Source organism: Apteryx rowi, unplaced genomic scaffold (assembly GCF_003343035.1).
Source record: "Apteryx rowi isolate R43461 unplaced genomic scaffold, aptRow1 scaffold_67, whole genome shotgun sequence".
Taxonomy (NCBI): domain Eukaryota; kingdom Metazoa; phylum Chordata; class Aves; order Apterygiformes; family Apterygidae; genus Apteryx; species Apteryx rowi.
Genome location: NW_020450949.1, coordinates 722,962 through 742,076, shown reverse-complemented (window position 1 = coordinate 742,076; position 19,115 = coordinate 722,962). Strand labels below are relative to the sequence as shown.

Below are 19,115 nucleotides of genomic sequence, written 5' to 3'. Positions count from 1 at the left end.
CCCTCGTAGGGGGCCGCGCAGGCCGCCCGCCCGCCCCCGGATGCGGCGGCAGGCGACGCCGGGCAGGGGGACAGCGACGCCGACTACGTTCCCGAGAAGAAGCCCCTGAGGACCAAAAAGAAACCAAACTCGGGGAAAAAGCCCGGCAGTTCTGAGACGGCAGGGAAGCCGGAACTGCCGGAGGCTGGGACGCCGGGGAACAGAAAAGGTACAGCTGTGCCGGTTGAATGCCCCACATGTCATAAAACGTTCCTCAGCAAATATTATCTAAAAGTACACAACAGGTAAACGTTCTGATTTTTATTCCTGTACCTTTTGTTCGTAGGGACTTGCGCCACGATCAGCTTCCCTTGAGGCTGTGTCGTGCCGAGCCGTAACGCTGTGTAACCGAGCTTGGGCTCATTTCCGAGCTCGGGCTTGCAGTCGGGAGCCGGAAGCGAGCGGGCTCTGCCTCGCAGCCCCTGCCGCGGGAGGCTCTGACCTGGACGTAGCTGTTCAGGGTGAGACGCTCAGCACAGCGCTCCTGGGCACCGTGTCTGCCAGTTCCCGTGTGCTTTTTTGCGGGTGGTTTGGGTAAACATTCCTCTTTGCAGCCGGCTGATTTAAAAGCCTTGATTTCTGCTGGGGCTGAAGGTGAGGTCCCCTGAACCAGCCTGCGCCCGCTGGTTTTGAGTTGCAGCTCCTCAGCACCCGCTGAGACACTTGGTCACCGCTGTGGGGATGAACGCTCCAGTCCTTGACCTGGGTGGGATTTACAGGTGTCCAAAATGGATCCGAGAGCTGCGAAAACCGTCTCAGGCTTCTGCTCACCTGGGTTTGAGACCGGCCTTAGTGCCAGCACCCCTCAGAAAGCGCTGGATGAGGGTGCTTAGAGGCTCTTTTGGGGGCACGGTGGCTGCAGACTGATGGTGTTGAAGCGTGGAGGAGCTGCCAGCTCTTGGGGCTTTGGGCAAGAGCCACGCGTTGAGCTCTCTGAACTTCCTAGCTTTCCAGATAGCACGTGCAGTGAGGGAATTAAGCCCACAACCGTGTGAGCAACAAGCAGGGCGCTGTGTGGAGCTTCAGTGTTAATAACTGAGACCAGAATGGGTGTTGTCCATGCTTGCAGTGAAAGGCGCAAGCTCCAGATTTATCTGTAAAGGGCAAACCACAACTGCAGTTGTCTGAGGCTTCACAATTCAGCATGTTAGTGGAGAGCAGTGGGTACCGCAAGCCCAGCTGCGCTCTGGGAACGTGGACCAGAGCGGTCTGAGAGCACTTCGATGTGCCGATGCTTTCAGATGCCATGGAATCAGCACAGCTGGCATTAAAGGAGGCTTTCAGAAGATGCCTCCCAGCCCCTGGAAATGGCTGTGCAAATACTGACTCTGTGGGAGTTCATAAAGCTTCATTGTCCTTCCCTCTCCCCATAACCAAGCAGCTTTTTCAAAATGAACAGTGTTTCTCAAGCAGCTGCTTTAAACACCGAAATAGGCTGGAGCCTAGTAAGAGGCAGTTAGCGAAGGCTCAAGCCACAGGGCATGTGGGATTAACTGGAAAGAAATGGGTTTCCTGCCAGTCTCCTCATTGAAGGATGCACGTGAAGGATGTGATGCGACAGGCCCTGTGAGCGTAACTTGAGATCCTTTTAGGCGAGCAGCTTCTCAACCCGGGCCTAGGAAGTGGATCTCTGCTATTAGACTGGCAGTAATGGATGCTCTTTGTTTGTATTCCTTGCAGGAAACACACTGGAGAAAAGCCATTTGAATGTTCCAAATGTGGTAAATGTTATTTTAGAAAAGAGAATCTGCTGGAACACGAAGCTAGAAATTGCATGAACCGATCTGAGCAGGTACTTCGGGGAGCAGCAGCCAGTGCCTAAAGCGGGGGGCAGGAGAGGGCGCAGGTGCGGTTCATCGCTGTGGGCAGCTCGGGCGGGCGCCCTGCCCGTGCCGGCTGCTGCGCTCACTGCTCACCCACCACTGTCGGAGCAGCCTGTCTAGGGCGGCTCGGCTTTGGGGATCGCTGCAGTGTGTCCAAATACAGTGAGACGCTGAAAAATGCACTGTTGTGAAAATTAAGGAGTTTGTCCCAGAAAATGGTGTGTTTCTTTGTGTTCAGGGGACAGATACGACCCCCTGTCCTGCACCAATTTGTGCTGTTACGAAGGGAGCATGTGGATCGCAAGTCTTCTGGCAAAAGGCGGCTGTTCACAGCAGGCCAAGGCTGTTGCTGACAAACAAGCGACAGGCGCTTTGTGTGTTCCTGCCTTTCTGCAGGAAGTGAAGTCGAGCCTCTTTCCAGCCGCAATCCCAATCACTGCTGGCTACTGAACAAAAAAAAGACCCTATCCCTACCATACAGCACGTCTATTGAAGGTGGGATTCCCATGGAGTCTGGTGACAGTCCGCTCGGGATGAGCGTAGCAGCGGCTTTTGCTCATGGCACATTGGTGCTGGGCTGCTGTCCAATTTGCACCGTTCTGAGATTCTTGAGCATGTGAGAATACTCTGCATCGTAAAAGATCCAGATTTCTGCAGCCACTGGTTAAACACTCTAAACAAATTCCAGTGCTCTTGAATGCCAAGCACTGATGGAAATGGCTGGGCTAGCTCCCGACTTCCTTATTTTCTTGCTTCTGCAGAAGCTGATGCCTTCCCCTTTCTTGCAGGTTTTCACGTGTTCTGTCTGCCAAGAGGTATTTAAGAGGCGAATGGAATTGCGGCTGCACATGGTGTCGCACACGGGGGAAATGCCGTATAAGGTCAGCACCGCCTGCCGTTGAGCATCCCTATGAATAGCTGCTAGGCGCTGAAGGAGGGGGTGTCCGAGCAAACATGCCTTTCTATTCCGGGGAGAGCCTGGTGCTGCCCAGCGGGTGCTGTGCTGGGGTCGCATCCTTGCCTTGTGGTGCTGACTCAAGATGGCTCGGCTGGCACAGCACGTCCGTGCTTCTGTGGGCCGTAACCCACGGCTTCGTGCGGGCACGGCTTCTTTCCTTCGTAACGCCTGCCTTTACCTTGTATCCTTGAGCTAATCGCAGCAGTTCCTTCCCCTTATCTCCCGTCAGTTGTCTCCTGCAGCGCTGCGCTCCCTGCCAAGGGGTGCTCCCTCCGCGAATGAACCAGAACGTGTTCCAGGGATGCACCAAGACCTGGCGGTTTTTCCTGAGGCTCGGCTTTGCAGGCGCCCATGCCCTCACCAGGGATTTGCGTTCTGCACCAGAACAACGTGCTCTGCCTGAGGCACAAGCCTGCCATCGGTCTTCTAATTGTGTCAAAACTGCTGTTCTGGGGGTGGCTGGAAGCTGACTCTTTTCTCATGTATTTCAGTGCTCCTCCTGTGCGCAGCAGTTCATGCAGAAGAAAGACCTGCAGAGTCATATGATAAAGTTACATGGTGCACCAAAACCACACGCGGTAAGGAGAGCTGGCTCGCGCAAAGCGGGGTGAGCGGAGCTGGTATTTTGAGAGAATTGTCCTGTGCTGATGTCTGGCCTAGGGAACAGTGGCCACTGTCCTTTCTGGCTCCGTTAAGTGGGGCAGGGAGTCACAGAGTGCTGAAGAGCTACTGGAAAGAGTTTTTTGGGTAAAGGAGCAGCCATCCTGTTTTTCTAATGGACCCAAATACCGAGGAGCAGCTCCTTTTCGTCAGGCTGTCTCATCTCTCGGAGCTGGGTGTGCCGCAGCAGTCAGCTGCGGGGATGTCCCTAGAAGAGCAGGAACAAACTGAGATTCCTGTTGCGTGGTGCGCTTTGCGCTGGGTGGCGGCGCTGCCCGCCGTCCTCACCTGGAGCAGAGCGCTCTGCCGGCAGCCTGGCCCGAGCCACGCTTTGTTCTCGTGCGCGTGGTGAAGCGTGCCCGGGCGAGCGGCCTAACCCCGACCTCTCCTGTGGCCTTGCAGTGCTCGACCTGCTCCAAGTGCTTTCTGTCTCGGACAGAGCTGCGCCTGCATGAGGCGTTCAAGCACCGGGGAGAGAAGCTGTTTGTCTGTGAAGAGTGCGGGCACAGAGCCTCAAGTCGCAACGGCTTGCAGATGCACATCAAGGCTAAGCACAGGTATGACACAATCCGTTCCATCCCACGTCATCCTTACTCTTGGCTGCACTTCCTTCCCCAAAGGGCCCTGCTGGATGGGTTGCAGGGAGCCTTCTGCAGCATCTGCAAGATGAATTAGGCGGTTCTTGCCTCTCTCCAGCTTTTCTTGCAGTGTTAGGCCCAAAGTCCTATCAGAAATATGGTGAAGGGCCAACACTTAGTTCTGCTTTTCTGTCTTCCAAAGGAAGTCCATACTCTCTGCACCTCATCTGAACGTGTAACCTTAATAACGTAGGCGATGACCGAGAAGCTCGCGAGCCGCTTTCCTGGCTAGGTTATTAATGTTCTCGAAGTCATGAGCGTATGTCAGCAGCTGCTCTCCATACTCATGTGTTCTGTTTCCTGGGCTGGTCATAACACCCAAGGGGCAGGAGGCTCCAGCTCTGAGCCTAGGGGAGCCTGCAGCTGCAGAATAGCATTTGCAGGCCAATACTTTGGCTTGAGAGGGGTTAGAAGTAGGATTTAATGAAAGGACTTTAGAACGATGGTAACCGCTAACTTTAGGGACTGCAATTCACAAGTGCAGAGGTGAAAGGAAAAACAGTTCTTTGACTGGGAACTGTCCAGGAGGAATCAGACATGTTCTCCCTGTCCTCAGAAATGAGCGGCCCTACGTTTGCGAGTTCTGCCATCACGCCTTCACCCAGAAAGCCAACCTCAACATGCACCTGCGCACGCACACCGGCGAGAAGCCTTTCCAGTGTCACCTCTGCGGCAAGACTTTCAGGACGCAAGGTATCCCCTGGGCACGCAGAGCTGCGTCACTGCGGCCCCTGTCCCACCCCGCGACGGCAGCCTCCCCTTGAGGCCTGTCGGCGCCAGTAGTGCTGAGCAGGCAGAGCGCCATGCTCAGAATAGCCAGAGCCGCTCTTCCCCCACTGGTAGCCAGGACCTTCAGAAATTGGCTGTACTGAAAAAACAGTTTCCTTACCTGCCTCCCCTGTGGAGCAAAGCACGCAATATTTCCTCAAGAAAGAGCGTTCCCTTTCTTTCTGTTACTGCGTAGCACAGAAAGGGAAGAAATTCATGCCTTTCCCCGATAACGGTTAGCTTAGACCAGCAGGCTCCTGCTTGTAACATTTATAGCTAGCCTGCGACAGGCTGACCGCACCGTGCACGCGCAGTCTTAACTGCAGCATCGTACGTACCTGGGCAGGGGCACTCAGTGCACAGCTGACCACAGCGCGCGCGCTCTCTCCCCCCGTTCACGGCAGCAAGCCTGGACAAGCACAACCGGACGCACACCGGGGAGCGCCCCTTCAGCTGCGAGTTCTGTGACCAGAGGTTCACGGAGAAAGGGCCCCTCCTGAGGCACATCGCGAGCAGACATCAAGAAGGGAGGCCCCACTTCTGCCAGATCTGTGGGAAAACATTCAAAGGTAACAGCCAGCGCAGCAACGCTGCTGCGTCCTGAGCAGGAACAGGGAGCCCTGATGCCCGCTCTCTGCTCATTAGCGGTCGCTGTGCTGTTGCCTTCCCGGGGGGATTGTTTGCCTCTGTCACAGTATGACAAATGTCCGTATCCACTGAAAGCAGCATTTTCACGCACAGCTGAAGCGTAGCTACTGTTTCCCTGTCTCAGCTGACTTCTTGAACATCTCTCCCACCAGTGCTTATGTCTGTTTCTGATACAGAGCTGACCAGATTCTCACTTCTGAGAGGGGAGTAGTGAGGTGGTGAGGAAAGACAGAACAGTTTTTAAAATGGATAAGTTCCAGGCTTTAGCATAACTGGGGAAAAAAAAACACCTCCTTTTCAGTGCCTTGGAATAGCAGCACTATGCATATATCCCTGCCCCAGTAATGCTTATTATAGCTTGGGCCCACAGCTGTTTAGCTGCAGTGCTCTGTTGATAATGCTGTCTTGAATGGTTTCTAGTTTCTAACTTCTCTTCTCAGCTGTTGAACAGCTGCGTGTCCACGTTCGCAGACACAAGGGAGTGAGGAAGTTTGAATGCACTGAATGTGGCTACAAGTTTACGCGACAGGTATGACTTTTCACAGACGCCTCCGGAATTAGCAATACACTGCATGTCTGCGTTGCGTAACCGGTTAAACAGCTGAAGTGTTGCTCACCTGCGATGCTGAAGCAAGCAGATTCTGCTCCGTAAACCAGCATATTTCTTTGGGACTGAAAACGCATAGCCCACGTAAGGGGGAGGCAGGTGCTCGCAGGGCTTCAGGCAGTGCCCGAAGAGTAGGAAGGTGCAGTGCTAAATCAAGACCCCAGCTCAGGCGGGCAGGCCATCCTTTCCCTTGTGCGCGTGAGACACTTGCTTCCCCCTTTAGAAAGGCAAGGTGCCCCATCAGGCGCCTTAAACCTGGGGGACCTTCTTTTCATGGGCCACGTTGGCTCTGCCTCTCACTGCACTCAGCTGTACCACCACATACCTGCTTTTGAGCCAAGGAAGTGAGTTACCAGCTTCTTGTCAGAGGTCGCTCCGGGGAGCCTTCCTCGGGGGCACCTGCTCTTCTGCTAGTCCTACACACGAGTATCGCCGTCTAACTCTTCCTTTTTCCCCTCAGTAAAAAAACTCTGAGCTTTAGGCCAGCGGGAGTCTGTCATTGCTCTTCCTTTTAAAGGCTCACTTGAGGCGCCACATGGAGATTCACGACCGGGTTGAGAACTACAATCCGCGGCAGCGGAAGCTGCGAAACCTGATCATCGAGGACGAGAAGGCCGTGGTGGTGGCGCTGCAGCCGCCCCAGGAGCTGGAGGTGGGCTCGGCCGAGGTCATCGTGGAGTCCCTGTCCCACGGCTCCCTGGCCGAGGAGATCCCTGTGCAGAGACTCTGTTCAAATGAGAACTTCTCTACAGCGGATGTTATCGAACAATCGCTTATAATAACAACAACAATTCCTGAAGACTGTGAAACATAACGTGACTCTTTGTACACATCCTTCCTACCAAAACACAATAAAGCGTTAGGCTGGAATGACTCTCTGCTACGCTCGTTCTTTTCGGCCCTCAGAAGCTTTGAGTTGCAGCGAGCCACTGTCTCTCCTGTACAAAGATCAGGTTGCAGGGAAAGTTTCTAATGAAGTTATAATCAGGTATCAAATGAAGAAACAATTACAAAGCTACTAAGAATTACGATTTAAGCTAAATGTATGTACATTGTATGAGACTGGATGTGTTTGATGACTCCATATATGTAATACTGTGAATTGCTTTCAAGTAAGCTGTCATCTGTGACCAGAAGGGATGGATGGATTACCTCTGATTTTTTTCAGATTGCTAGTTCTTACTTTGCTCAGTTAGCTCTAAATTTGAGTCTGGGAACTTGTGATTAAAGCATACTTTCCAGAAGACAGTGCGACTCTGCCCTCTTCCTTAATTGCTTGCTGAAAGGCTTACTGCCTCAATTAAATTTGTGCCTTCTTTCTACTTTGGCAAGCTTTTGCTACTTATTACCATTTCTCTACTAGATTAAAGGTGTGCTGCTGTTCCATATTTTCTCATGGCTGAAGTAATTTAGCCGCTATTTAACAGAAAACACATTATCATTCTCTCAAGGAATCGGGTGGTTCTCTAAGGTCCTTTTTAAGATGTGGGGGTTTATATTTGTAAGTAATATTTGTCTGAAATAATATGAGTCAGGGTCACTCTTAAGCATTGAAAAACTTGAGTATTCCCGCAGGAGGGAAAGATCATGTCATCTATTACTGGGTACACACACTCATTCCAATTATATCCATGCCCTCTGCAGTTTTCCTCCACTACTCACCAAGAAGGCAGCTCTTCAGTTTAAATGTGCCTCAGGCCTACAGTGAGAAACGTAGCAGTAGCAACTTATCCCAATAATTTTTCCACTGAAAAGTTAAAAATATTTACGTAATGTGTTTTATTTAACTTGACTGTTTCAAGTAAATTTAAAAACAAACTATGAGAATAAAAATACATTATCTGTAAATGTAAAATGCCTTTGCTTCAAAGGATGGTATTTAAACAGTACTTAAAGATTTGGACACAATGAATTTACAAAAAATAAATACAAATCCATAATTATTCAGCTGGTTCAGGGAATTCAGGATGACAAGTCCACCAGTGAGCACTACAGTATGAGACGCAGTATACATACTATTAATAGTTCAGCATAAATACTTTAGTCTACTATGCAAATTCAGCTGTACAACACACACAGGCAGCATAGCTCCGTATCTTAAACGGACTTGAGCACTCGAGCGTCACTATGCTTAGCAGCACCTCGCTGTTTCTCCCCCGCGCACGACAAAGCCCACGCTCCATGAGGAGAGACTGGCTCCGTATTTTAGGTTGACTGGGACATGGCGATTACCTCAGAAACGAAGGAACAGCACCAGCTCGTCGTGGGGCAAGAGCTGTCCTGCGACCGGCGGCGTTCCCGGAGGAGCCCCGCGCTGTGAGCGCTGTGGAGCGCAGCCGGTCGCGCAGGGAGGTGCTGTTGGACCCACCAGGGCTGCCCGCTGCCCTCCCCTGCCGGGCTGCGCCCCGTCAGGGAGCGGGGAGAAGCCGCGGGATGGGACCTTCTGCCCCGTCGCTCTGAGATGGAGCCGCTACAGCCGGGTCGAACACCCGAGCGGCCAACGCTGCCCGCCCGCGCGGGGCCCTGCTCGGTGCCCTCATCGAAGAGGGCGCTGCCTGGCTGCTGCGTCCCAGCCCTGACCCTCAGCCCCTCCGGCTCGCGCAGGGAGGAGGCTCCTCCGGCAGCCAGCACAGCGCTTCTCCGCCTCCGCGACAGAGTTTGAAACCGAAACAGCAATTAGAGACTGCTGTGCCTATTGAGCGATACCTGTATTGCGCCCGTCTCCTCTTGGGTCCTTAGCAGGCTGAAGTCTACCAGCATGTAACAGTTTCAAGGCACTGTCAAGGTTTTAGACTTTAAGAATAGCCCAAATTTCACAAGTTTCTCAAGTTTCGCTGCTAAGTAGCTTAGCATAAAACAGTATTCAAGGCAAAACTGTTTGTTTGTTTTTTTTAAGCTGTGAACATGTTGCTTGTTATGGAGATAAGGTTCTGACTGTACTCTGTTCAGTGGCAAGCTAGAGGGCACGCCATCAGGTATATGGGCTTCTCATCTCTGAATTAAGTCCATAATTTTCTTCTACTGGGGGAAAAAAAAAAGAGCACAAAACCAGCTACCATCTCAGCTATTATTACATCTTCCATTTTTTTTTCTGAAAGTGTAATACCAGTTTTTATATGAGCCCTACTGCAATTTTAACCATTTTCTAGTTCAAGAGACATTCTGCAAGTAAACTGCAAGAAGTTTCTCTTCAACTGAAACACACTTGCCCCAGATTAATAGAGGAAATACTCAAGCTAACTATGTTACTTGAGCAAGAATAAAAGCAAATCTTACACAGCACCCCTAGCCCCAAGGAAAACCTAAAATAATTATCTTTTAATCTGCTAACACTCTTGTAAACTCCTACACCTTAGCCAAATGACCTCAGTAGCATTTTCCAACTGCTCAAATTCCAAGCGCTTCTGCAAACTGAAGAACAAGACAAGCGTGCGAACTCTCCAGATGTTCAGTAGGTTCCTTCACGTGAGCTAATCCCTCTAAAGCAATTATCAAGGTGTCTAAATCATCACCAGCATTTTTCCTGCAAGTCTGTGCTGAGCTTCCTAAGGAACCTGTGCTGTATTTCTTTCCTATCACTTTCCAGGTAGCTTCTAAAATAGTAAAATTCTGACCTAGTTCCTTTAAAATAGCGACGAAGGAAAAACATGCCCTGACTACACAGGACCTATCTGCCTAACCCAATGCATGTGCCAAGAGCTCGATGTAGAAGAATCAGCAGCAAATAGCCTCAGTCACAAGCACACGCCACAAGGGAATTTTCAGCCAAGCTCGTCCAGCAGCTGAGCAGCCTGATATAAACAAAAGCTTTGTAAAACCGCGAGAGGAGAAAGGCTCCGGGACCCTGGCACAAGCTACCAGCCCCCAGAAGTCACTCTGCAGTCCGGCTAAGAGGGCTATTTGCTTTCCCCCTTCTCCCTCCCCCTTAAAGAAAAGTGCAGTTTGGGTGATCAAAACTGAAAACAATCTAGTTGTGACAATGTGATCAAAAGATAAATGAAGGTGTTTCTTAAATAATAAAAAAGTCGCTCTCCTAGAAAGTAAGGCAACAAACACCCACAAAACTTAAAATGCTGCAACTTAAAATACCTGAAGAATTCAAGGCCAGACAATGGGAAGTGTGAAGGTTCATAACTTAGCCGCGGTAAGATCCCGGCTATACGGCAGGAAAAGCACACGTATGTTCGCTTTGAAAGTATGAGCAGGAACCAAAGACTACGGTGACGTGACAGGCAGGGCTATATTCTCGTATTAACCTCTCATCAACAGACCTTCATCTTCTCACGGGGAGGTGTTTTCCCCTCAAACCGCACGGAGGAAAATGGGCACAGGAGGCCTGTCTTCCTCTGAAGCACTGAGCAGAAAGCGGTGGGTGCAGGCACTAGTCCTAGCGGACAAACCCTTCCCGCCGCAGCAGGCTCAGGCCATCGGGGCTTTGGTCCTGCCTGTTTTCTTCTGTTCCTTTTTTTTTTTTTTTTTTCTCCATAGGAAGAAGCCATGAAGAAAGGAATTTGGCAGCAAATGTGAAGTGCTGCAGGGTGAAGGAGTTTCTAGTGAAAAGTGTCTGACCAAAAGCTGTAGCTGCAAGTGATTCTTCAGCGATGTTTAGCAGGATTGTTTTCTTCAGAGTTCACCTCTCAGATCTTCTCTGTGAATCACGCTGCAGCTGCTCCCTCCACAGAAAAGGGCTGAGGAACACTGCACCCAGAGGCCCCTCGCTTTCTGCCAACTACGTTTCTACAAGAGCATTTTAATCATTCAGAATTTTTACTCCCTCTCCACTGATCAAGATGTTTTTGTCTCCAAGCACCAGTTTACCTCCGCCTCCTCTCAAAGCAACACTAGTTCTGTATAACGAACTCACGTCAAGCCAGAGACAGCATGGTCCCCTGTTAACGTAGCTCGTTAAGGTTCTGGTTATGAAGGTTCTGGTGCTGCCTGCTCAAGTTGATGGTGTTGTCCAGCGTGATGCTGTCATCCTCCTGGGTGGTTTCCGGCATGAACTGTCGGAATATGCTGACGCTGCCATGCCAGAAGGTGGGCTCGGGAAGTCGGCCCACTATGCTCCACGTTCGCGTTTCTGGGTCATAAGCTTCCAGTACATCCGAAAGTTCAAACGTGTTATCGTAGCCACCAGAGACGTAGAGCTTCCCACCGAGTACAGCCACGCTCCCCCCAACATGAACCTACAATTTAAAAATAAATAAATACAATCACTATCAAAGGAGGGTTTTGCCAGCGAGGTAGATGTCTTCCCTAGGATAAAGACATGTTTAGATACACTCCATGTTCTAAACAGAACACTGTTTTCCAAAGGTTAATTAAGCCAATTTTTAACACTGATAAGCACCCAGTCGGTTGGTAAGCATCCTACCTGAAGCATGGCAGGGATTTTATCCCATTCGTTCTTCACTGGGTTGTAAACATCCACTTCAGCGGAGTCATCTCTGCAGGAGATAACGCAAGATGATCATTTTACGTTCTAGAAACGTCTTGCTTTGTGAAGCCCCCGATCCAACAGTCTGAGGCACGGCCTGAAATGCTGCCTATTTACGCAGCACGATGGGAGCAGAAATGCTAAGAGCAAAAGGCACCTGTATGGAGGCGCAGGTCTTGGTGCAGACCCCAGCCTCCAGCACTGGCTCTTTATATGCCAGCACTGACGTTCAGCCCCAGAAAACCACTAGACCTCCTTGTCTCACCTCTGCAAAGACGTGGAACAGGTCTGGCAAAGACATTACGCCTGGACCACGTATTAAACACAGGCAGTCTCTCCAGTTCTCAGTGCTAGTAGTGGTACACGTCAAAGAGCTGGACGCTTCTCCCCAGTCAAAGCAATTCTCTTTTTATCCTTTCTGATGCGGGCTGAGTTTTAAGACGCTACCTAGTCAGCTGAGGCAGCCGAGACGAAAGGAGACAGAGCAAGCTTACAGCATCACACCGTCTTCCCGCCTCCCTAGGAGGTGATCGCTCCAGCCCGAGGCAGCGAGGTGAGTCGCTCTGGACCGCGAGCAGCACTCGGAGTCCAGCATGCAGCACACGCCACGGCTGGGCTGGAAGCCGCTGCGCAGCCCCGGGTGCTTTTTCAAACCTAGTCTTTTCTAAACGTGCACCTGTGGTAGACATATTATTCGCAGACTCACTTTCTGCATTTTATAGACCAGTCTGACTTTGGTACCAAACGCTTAAGAGTCTGGAAGAAAAATCTGTGCTACTCTAGAGAGACTTAAACCTCTAGATACCTAAAACAAATGGGCTCCCCTAGTGCTTCAGGTTTTTAGCCAGTGCCAAATTTAGATGGGCCAGAGGACTGTAACAGAAGAGCTCACAGAAGCAGCGTAATCCCACAAGGCTTCTTTTACCCGTTCCACTTGCAAGACGGGAGCGCGACAGCGACAGGTGAGGGATGTTTGCGACACAGAAATGTGCTGCTGCTGACACAAGAATGTGGAAAGGACAAGGTCAGAGCAGCCAAAGGAGCGCTGTAAGTCAGTCCAAGACAGTCACGTTACAAATGGATTGAAAAACTATGAAGAGGTAGAAACTTTTATTTTATCCTTCAACTGCTGATCAATTTGAGTTTTCATTTTAATGGACTCAGCCTCTGAAATTAAATTATTTCAATTTAATTTCTCTAGTTCTTCAGATTAGTTAACAGGACTGACTTCAGGAGACATAGGCACCTCTTCTTGAGTCAGCTGGTCTGTGGCTGCAAGTTCATTTTATGAAAGATCTGATTTATGATTTATAGGAGAAAAACATAAAAACAATCATATTCAAATGTTATCTTTTGTCTTTGTATCATAATTTCATGCATTGTCTTATATTGTTCTGGTGACAAGATATCGCTACAGATCACTTACATGAATCAGAACAAAGGGGAGGGGAAGTGAAAATAAATGAGAAACTCTCACCTACAATAGCAGTATCTGTTTAGCAAACCATTACATCTAGAACTCCATCCGCTAAGACGACAGCAGAGCTGAGATATGTGGGCTGTGGGTCTTTTTATTGCATTCTGAACAAATATCCCTATAGGATAAATGCTTTAAAACCAGTTTCTTTAGCTGGGGTTACTTTTGTGACGTGACTCAGATCTGATACGTTTCTGTAATTCAACAGATATTCATCTGACTGAAACATCTTTCACGTGGGCACGTGTAAATAAGTGTTTCAAGTCCTGAGGGTGCCACAGAAACCAGCCTTCCTTCCCTTGGAACTGCTCACACCAAACGGGGAGCTGATACTTACTTTGGGATACACCACTTGGAAGCAAAACCCTGCCGTCAAGCCATTTGCACAGGGAAGAATTACTGCTGTTTACAAAGCTTCCTGAAACTAATAGCATCAGGCAAGTCAAATACTTGCAAGGATGAAAGTGAAAACAAAGGTGGGCTGGAAGGGAAACCAGGAGCAAAAATCTTAGCACGCAGTTCCAGGCACCGGTGGACAGTCAGGACAGGACATCCTCTCCCGTCTCAAGGTTAGTTCTAATAAAGGAGTAACTGAAGAACCAAGCCTTGCTGCAATGCCTTATTTATAGCTATAAAACTAGGCCCACAAGAGGGGACTGTAAGTCAGAAGCTTTAGCACAAACTATTTTAAACTAAACAAAAAATGAGTTTGCATCTTTCATTTATAACCCATTCCTCCGTCCTGCAAGAATGGTCTTACAGCTCTATATGACTGCAGACATCAGAGAAGCAGTGCACCTGCAGCGTATGAAATGAGGGGAGAAAAAACTGACACAGGCAAATTTCTTATTAATTCCTGCAAATCCTGAAGGTTCAATTACCAGTATTAAAAAAAAACAAAAAAAAATCAATCAAATAAAACTGGCTTATGATCAAAACAGCTAAAACACTCTTTCCAGTATTTGCTGAAAACTGAGCAACTCAAACTACTATCTGCCAACAAGTGCCAGGAACTAAGACATTTGGCTGAGCGAGAACAAACCTCACTGCAGCAAATAAAGGCCTTAGAACTTGCTGCCCAAGAGGAGATTAAAAAAAAAAAGTTTGGAGTCTATCAGAAGCTTATGTTTGCTCAAAGTCAGCACACCAACGCTTCAGCACTAGCATACTGTTCCGCTTACTTCTAATTAAGTGGATAACTTAAGTATTTGAGCCATATGGGTAATTAAGTCCTGGTTTGGAAAGGTGCTTAAAAATAGTGACCAGTCATTTCATCTCCAGTCCTCTTATCTCCACTCGCACGGAGGACTCTCATGCTCTACAATTTAATGTTTTCCTAGAGCTTGCTTGCTTATTTATAGCAACAACAGGGACTGAAATAGAAGCCAACAAAACTGAAAAGTCTATTCCAAAGCAGAACTGCTGACTTGCACCAGATTGTAACTCCGACTATTTCCCAACTGTAGGTTTAAATTCAGATATTTTTACATCATTTCAAGTGCAATCATTGAAGTCTAGCTAGGACAGAACTAAAAGAAAGAAGCGCGGCAGTTTGCAGAGCTCACTGGATCAGCAAAGGAAGCACTGCCTTGCTTGCTCAACACAGCATTCTCCTTTGGCCGTCTGCAAAACCCCAACACCTTCCTGGGGAAAAAACGCAGTTTGCAGGAAGGGAGCGATCGCCTGCACCACTTACCTTATAAAGTACATGAGCCCATTAAGAGTCACAGTCTTCGGGGCGAACGACCACGGAGGCAGGTGACCGCAGTTCACAAGGGACCAGAGGTCGCTGTCGGGATCGTAGCACTGCATAACCATGGACTCCTTGCCAGCCAGCGAGCCTATAGCAAACAGCTTGCCACGGCACGAGGTGGTGGAGCAGTTGTCCATGGGGTACAGCATGGGCTGCAGAGCCTCCCAGGTGTCCACGGAGTGGTCGTAGCGCTCCGTGCTGTCCGAGGCGATAACGTACAGCAGTCCATCCAGGACTGTGGAGCTGTGGTATTCTCTTGCTTTCAACATTGGAGACACTTCTGTCCACTCGTTCACACTGGAATTGTATCTCCAAACGCAGTCATACAGCCTCGACCCATCCGATCCTCCTACAGCAGAGGACACAACATTTCAAGAGTAAATTTCTGCAAAACATTCCCTGCCTGGGAAGTAGAAAGGGGCGATGGAGGAGAGCGCTTGACTCAGGACCGAGCTCCTTATTATATCTTCAAGCTACAACTTTGTAATATCCACACACATTTTCCTGCTTCCCACAACTGCATTTTATGAAAATAGTCAGGTACTAGAGGACCACAGTAGTTTGCACTGAGAGGATTTTAACAGCCGTTTCCTACCATTCCTTTCTCAGCCTCCCAGTACATCAGAAAGGATTTCTCCCATGCGGTTCCTAGCTTATACCCAGCAATGATTCAAAGCAAGCATCCCAAGTCTGACCAACTCCATCACCCCAAATAACCCTTTTCTTTCTCATTTTGCAGTCCCTGCCCCATCACTCCCCGAAAATTGCTGCAATATAGTAGAGATTAACATTCCCTGGAAACTAGCTGCCAAGGTGCAGTTACCGTTAGCAGCACAGAAACCTCCTAAACTGCCTGCGCTGCCTGAGCTGCGGCGCCGACATTAGACAGAACAACTGAAGATCTTCACCGCCGACAGCCCCGCAGAGCGGGGGGTTCCTGGCACAAGGCAGCCGCTGCAGCTCAGTGTCACAGCTCCAGGTCTGCCCGCGATTGCTCTTGAAGGTTACCGTGGGACGCAAGAGCGCTAATACAAACTAATCACATCGGCACGTCATCTTTACAACCTTGTCATTAAAACCAGAGCCGTGTTTTCTGCTGACAGCTAGAGAATGAAGAGTCTTCTGTTCACCTGCATCTGAGCTGCACCTCAAATCTCCGGCAGCATAACCTGCGCATGGGAACCAGTTGTGCAGCATCTGGTTTCCCAGGTGTTTCTGTTCCACACCTTTATGGCAGCCGCCAGACAGCCACTTTAACTGTAGGGATGCAGTTCAAGGAAAATACCTATCTGCAGCCCAACAGCAAAATTTACACATCTCTGTCACCTTTACAGGAGTAACTATAGTCTGAGCGGACTGGCACAAGGCAGGACACACAAGGGGGAAGATGCCACGATTCGTGTACTCGGTCGTACTGAAGTCTGAGCACCGGGGCTTTCTGACACGCCTGCGTCTCAAGCGCGAGCACTGGCTCGTGATTTATGGGCCTCTCAACACTTTCTTCACAGCCAGAAATTCAAAACCCGCAAGTCACTCCCATCGTCCAGAGCAAGCAGCTAAAAAGTTCCACCAGTGCAAGATCTGCGACTTCTGTCTGCATGCTCGGTAGTATTAGTCATGACGAAATACCTCCCAGATTGAGATCAGCTGCTAAATCCTCTTTGCGTCCCAACTCTACTGTGCTTGAGCAGAAACTCAGACTCTGCGCCACTCTGGGAAAAGCCAGGTCTCATGACTGGAACCCAAGTGTTTTTGATGGCACTCTCAGCACTGACGTTTTGGTAAAAGCCGCCCTGAATAAAGCTTTCAAAACACTTCATGCTTTTGACTGCTGAAGTAAGGCATGCGCAAAGCCGCAGCTGCCTTTTCCTGAGCTTCCCACTTGCACATCCATCAGCGGCCCAGAACCGGCAGCCCCAGAGAAGGGTGGTGACAGAAACACGCAGGCTGTTTGGGATCACACACACGTGCTCTGCCCTGGCCAGACTCCACCGCCAGGCGAGGAGCTCTGCTGGTTTTGGCCTAACGGAGCAGACAAGCACCCGACAGAAGGACGAGAGCATCGCACGAGGCAGACGCTGCCGGGGAGCGGTGGGGGCCTTTTGCGGCAGGCCCCCGGGATGATGCTTGCCAATACCCTGGGAACTGCCCGGCCAGCGGGACGCCCTCTGCCCGTCCCCGGCCAGCAGCACCCCGCCGGCCGCGGGAGCAGGGGTGCTCGTAGGCTGGCCCCCATCCGCCCGCCCGCTCGCCCCCGCGCTCCTTACCAGTCACATAGATGTCGTTGCCCAGCGCGGCGACGCTGTAGCCCCCGCCCAGGTGCTCGGGGAACTCGGCCAGGTAGCGCCAGTGGCCGGTGCGCGGGTTGTAGCAGTCGACGGTGACGAGCTCGTCGCAGTCGCGGTCGCAGCCGCCCACGAGGACGAGGATCTCGGCGAGGCCGGTGGAGGGCCGGGGCCGCATGCGGGCACAGGGCCCGCGGTCGTGGCGGTCGAGGCGGGCGGCCTGGAAGTCGCGGGCCTCGCGGAGGAGGCGCAGGCAGGGTGGGCAGCGGGCCACCAGTGGCTCGCCCTCCACGTGGGCCAGCAGGTAGAAGCGCCGCACGAAGGGCAGGCGGACGTGGGCCAGGAGCTGGGGCAGCAGCGGGGCGCGGGTGGCGGGCTCGGCGCGCACCCAGCGCAGCGCCAGCTGGAAGGCGGCCTCCTCCTTGGGGACGCAGAGCCCGTCGTCGCGCAGGTAGGAGAGCAGGCGGGGGAGCGGGAGGCGCTCCAGCTGGGCGCCCAGCTCGCCCACGTGCCGCAGCACGAAGCGGTGCGCGGCGGCCGCCAGCGCCGGGCAGGCGAAGGCCTCGGCGAAGTCCTGCATGTCCAGCGCGTTGGCGGGCTCCAGCTGGCGCGCCAGCCAGGCGCCGCACGCCTCCTTGACGGCGGGGAACTGGAGGAGGTCGGCGGCGCGCAGGAGGCGCTCGGCGATGTCGGGGCCCAGCCCGCCGACGCGGCCCGTGTAGGCGAAGTCGAGGAGGCGCGCCAGGCACTCGGGCTCCACGCCGTGCAGCCGCACCCGCTCGGCCCGCGCCTCCCGCAGCGCCCCGCCAAACATGGCGCGGAAGTAGCCGGAGGCGGCGGCCAGGACAGCACGGTGCGCCCCGAACTCCCGCCCGCCCGCCACCACCGTCACGTCCAGGAGGCTCCGCTCCGCCCGCAGCGCGCTCAGCCCCCGCAGCAGCGACACGGCGTGCGCCGGCTCCCCCGTCGCTGCCGCCGCTGCTGCGCCGCCCGTGTTTGCCGCCATGCTGTGCCTGCGGGAGGGGAAAGCACTGCCGTCAGACCATGGGGAGGCCGCCCGGCACGGCCCACCGGCTCCGCGGGGCAGCGCTCGCAGCCCGGCCCGGAGCCGAAGGAACGGGCCAGCGGGGAGGGACGTCCCCCGGCCAGCAACGGCACCAGCCGCACGGCTGTAAACACTCTCACCTGCGCCCCTCTCTCGCAGAGGATCAGCAAGCTCTGCTACGTAACATGCGCCACTGCCAGGAGTTCCCTGAACTTCGCCTATTTATATCCTTGCCAAGTCCCTGCCTAAGGTTCCCGGGATTAAGAGAACCTGCCAAGGTCTGGACTGAGCTTCTGGACACTTACATATATATAAAGTCGCTGGCTTCGCGAGCCTCCCAGCTAAGCCTGCAGGCACCTCATCTCCACCAGAGCCTGTGCCCCACCGGAGGGGACTGCGCTGCTGCGGGATGAGGACGACAGCGCGCTCCTCAAGGGCAACACCCTCGCTGCGGCGGGCGGCTCAAGGAGACGCCCTCGCCCCCGTCTCGAGCGTCAGGGCCGTGTGCTGCTGTGACAGGCGTTATCAAACACGAGGCTCCAGCTATTTATATCCGGAGGCGGGCAGCGCTTTTGCCCAGTGTTACTGTTAGTCTCCTGCCTAGGCCTCCTGGTCGCATTTCAGCTGTGTCCCTGCTACTACAAACTTCACTTACTGATCGCTTCCAGTCGAATGATCATCTTCTGTCAAATAAATAAAGCAAAACAAACCCTTTCTCACTAAACTCTTGACATCATCAGCCCTTGCTGATACAAAGGTCCTGCATAACCCAGAAAACGTTAACCAGAGCGTGTCTGTGCGGAGAACAGGGTTCCTCCGAGCAGAAATTAAACTGAAGAACCGGAGCTGGGCTGCAGCAGCGCCAGCGGCGCAGGGAGGGGGAAGCGCGTCCCTGGCCCCCTCCGGGACACGCTCCGTGCCGCACTCCCGAGCCGAGGCGGGCAGAGCCGCCGCGGCCCGGCCGCGCGGGCGGCACC

The 19,115-nt window shown here is 52.0% G+C and overlaps 2 protein-coding genes across 4 annotated transcripts in view; one reads left to right on the top strand and one right to left on the bottom strand.

Moving 5' to 3' along the window:
* The window catches only part of ZBTB48 (zinc finger and BTB domain containing 48), a 14,144-nt gene extending 6,755 nt beyond the window's left edge, over positions 1-7,389 (top strand). Inside the window, exons 7-15 of the mRNA XM_026085429.1 lie at positions 10-284; positions 1,720-1,831; positions 2,651-2,743; positions 3,312-3,398; positions 3,883-4,037; positions 4,675-4,811; positions 5,291-5,455; positions 5,975-6,063; positions 6,659-7,389. Coding sequence (XP_025941214.1) covers positions 10-284; positions 1,720-1,831; positions 2,651-2,743; positions 3,312-3,398; positions 3,883-4,037; positions 4,675-4,811; positions 5,291-5,455; positions 5,975-6,063; positions 6,659-6,955 — 1,410 coding nt within the window. The 3' untranslated portion in view covers positions 6,956-7,389. The remainder of the gene's footprint in view (positions 1-9; positions 285-1,719; positions 1,832-2,650; positions 2,744-3,311; positions 3,399-3,882; positions 4,038-4,674; positions 4,812-5,290; positions 5,456-5,974; positions 6,064-6,658) is intronic.
* Positions 7,390-10,357: 2,968 nt separating this feature from the next.
* On the bottom strand, positions 10,358-19,044 carry KLHL21 (kelch like family member 21). Of its 3 annotated transcripts, XM_026085684.1 has the most exons (4): positions 17,076-19,044; positions 14,752-15,157; positions 11,516-11,588; positions 10,358-11,327 (listed from the first exon to the last, which is right to left on the bottom strand). In XM_026085684.1, the coding sequence occupies exons 1-4, from the start codon at positions 18,097-18,099 to the stop codon at positions 11,034-11,036; spliced, it is 1,797 nt and encodes a 598-aa protein (XP_025941469.1). In that variant the 5' UTR covers positions 18,100-19,044; the 3' UTR covers positions 10,358-11,033. The 3 variants fall into 3 exon arrangements, with proteins under 3 accessions (XP_025941469.1, XP_025941470.1, XP_025941471.1); XM_026085685.1 differs by lacking the exon at positions 11,516-11,588 and having other exon boundaries at positions 11,103-11,327; XM_026085686.1 differs by lacking the exons at positions 10,358-11,327; positions 11,516-11,588 and adding an exon at positions 11,599-12,874.
* Between the last annotated feature and the right edge of the window lie 71 nt (positions 19,045-19,115).

What these genes read in the sequence shown, in the direction of transcription:
- KLHL21 (XM_026085684.1), bottom strand. Translation starts at nt 18,099, where the DNA reads ATGGCGGCAAACACGGGCGGCGCAGCAGCGGCGGCAGCGACGGGGGAG. An exon ending in CAACGACATCTATGTGACTG is followed by an intron (nt 15,158 to 17,075) that starts GTAAGGAGCGCG and finishes CCTCTGCTGTAG; the next exon opens with GAGGATCGGATGGGTCGAGG. An exon ending in GGGCTCATGTACTTTATAAG is followed by an intron (nt 11,589 to 14,751) that starts GTAAGTGGTGCA and finishes TATCTCCTGCAG; the next exon opens with AGATGACTCCGCTGAAGTGG.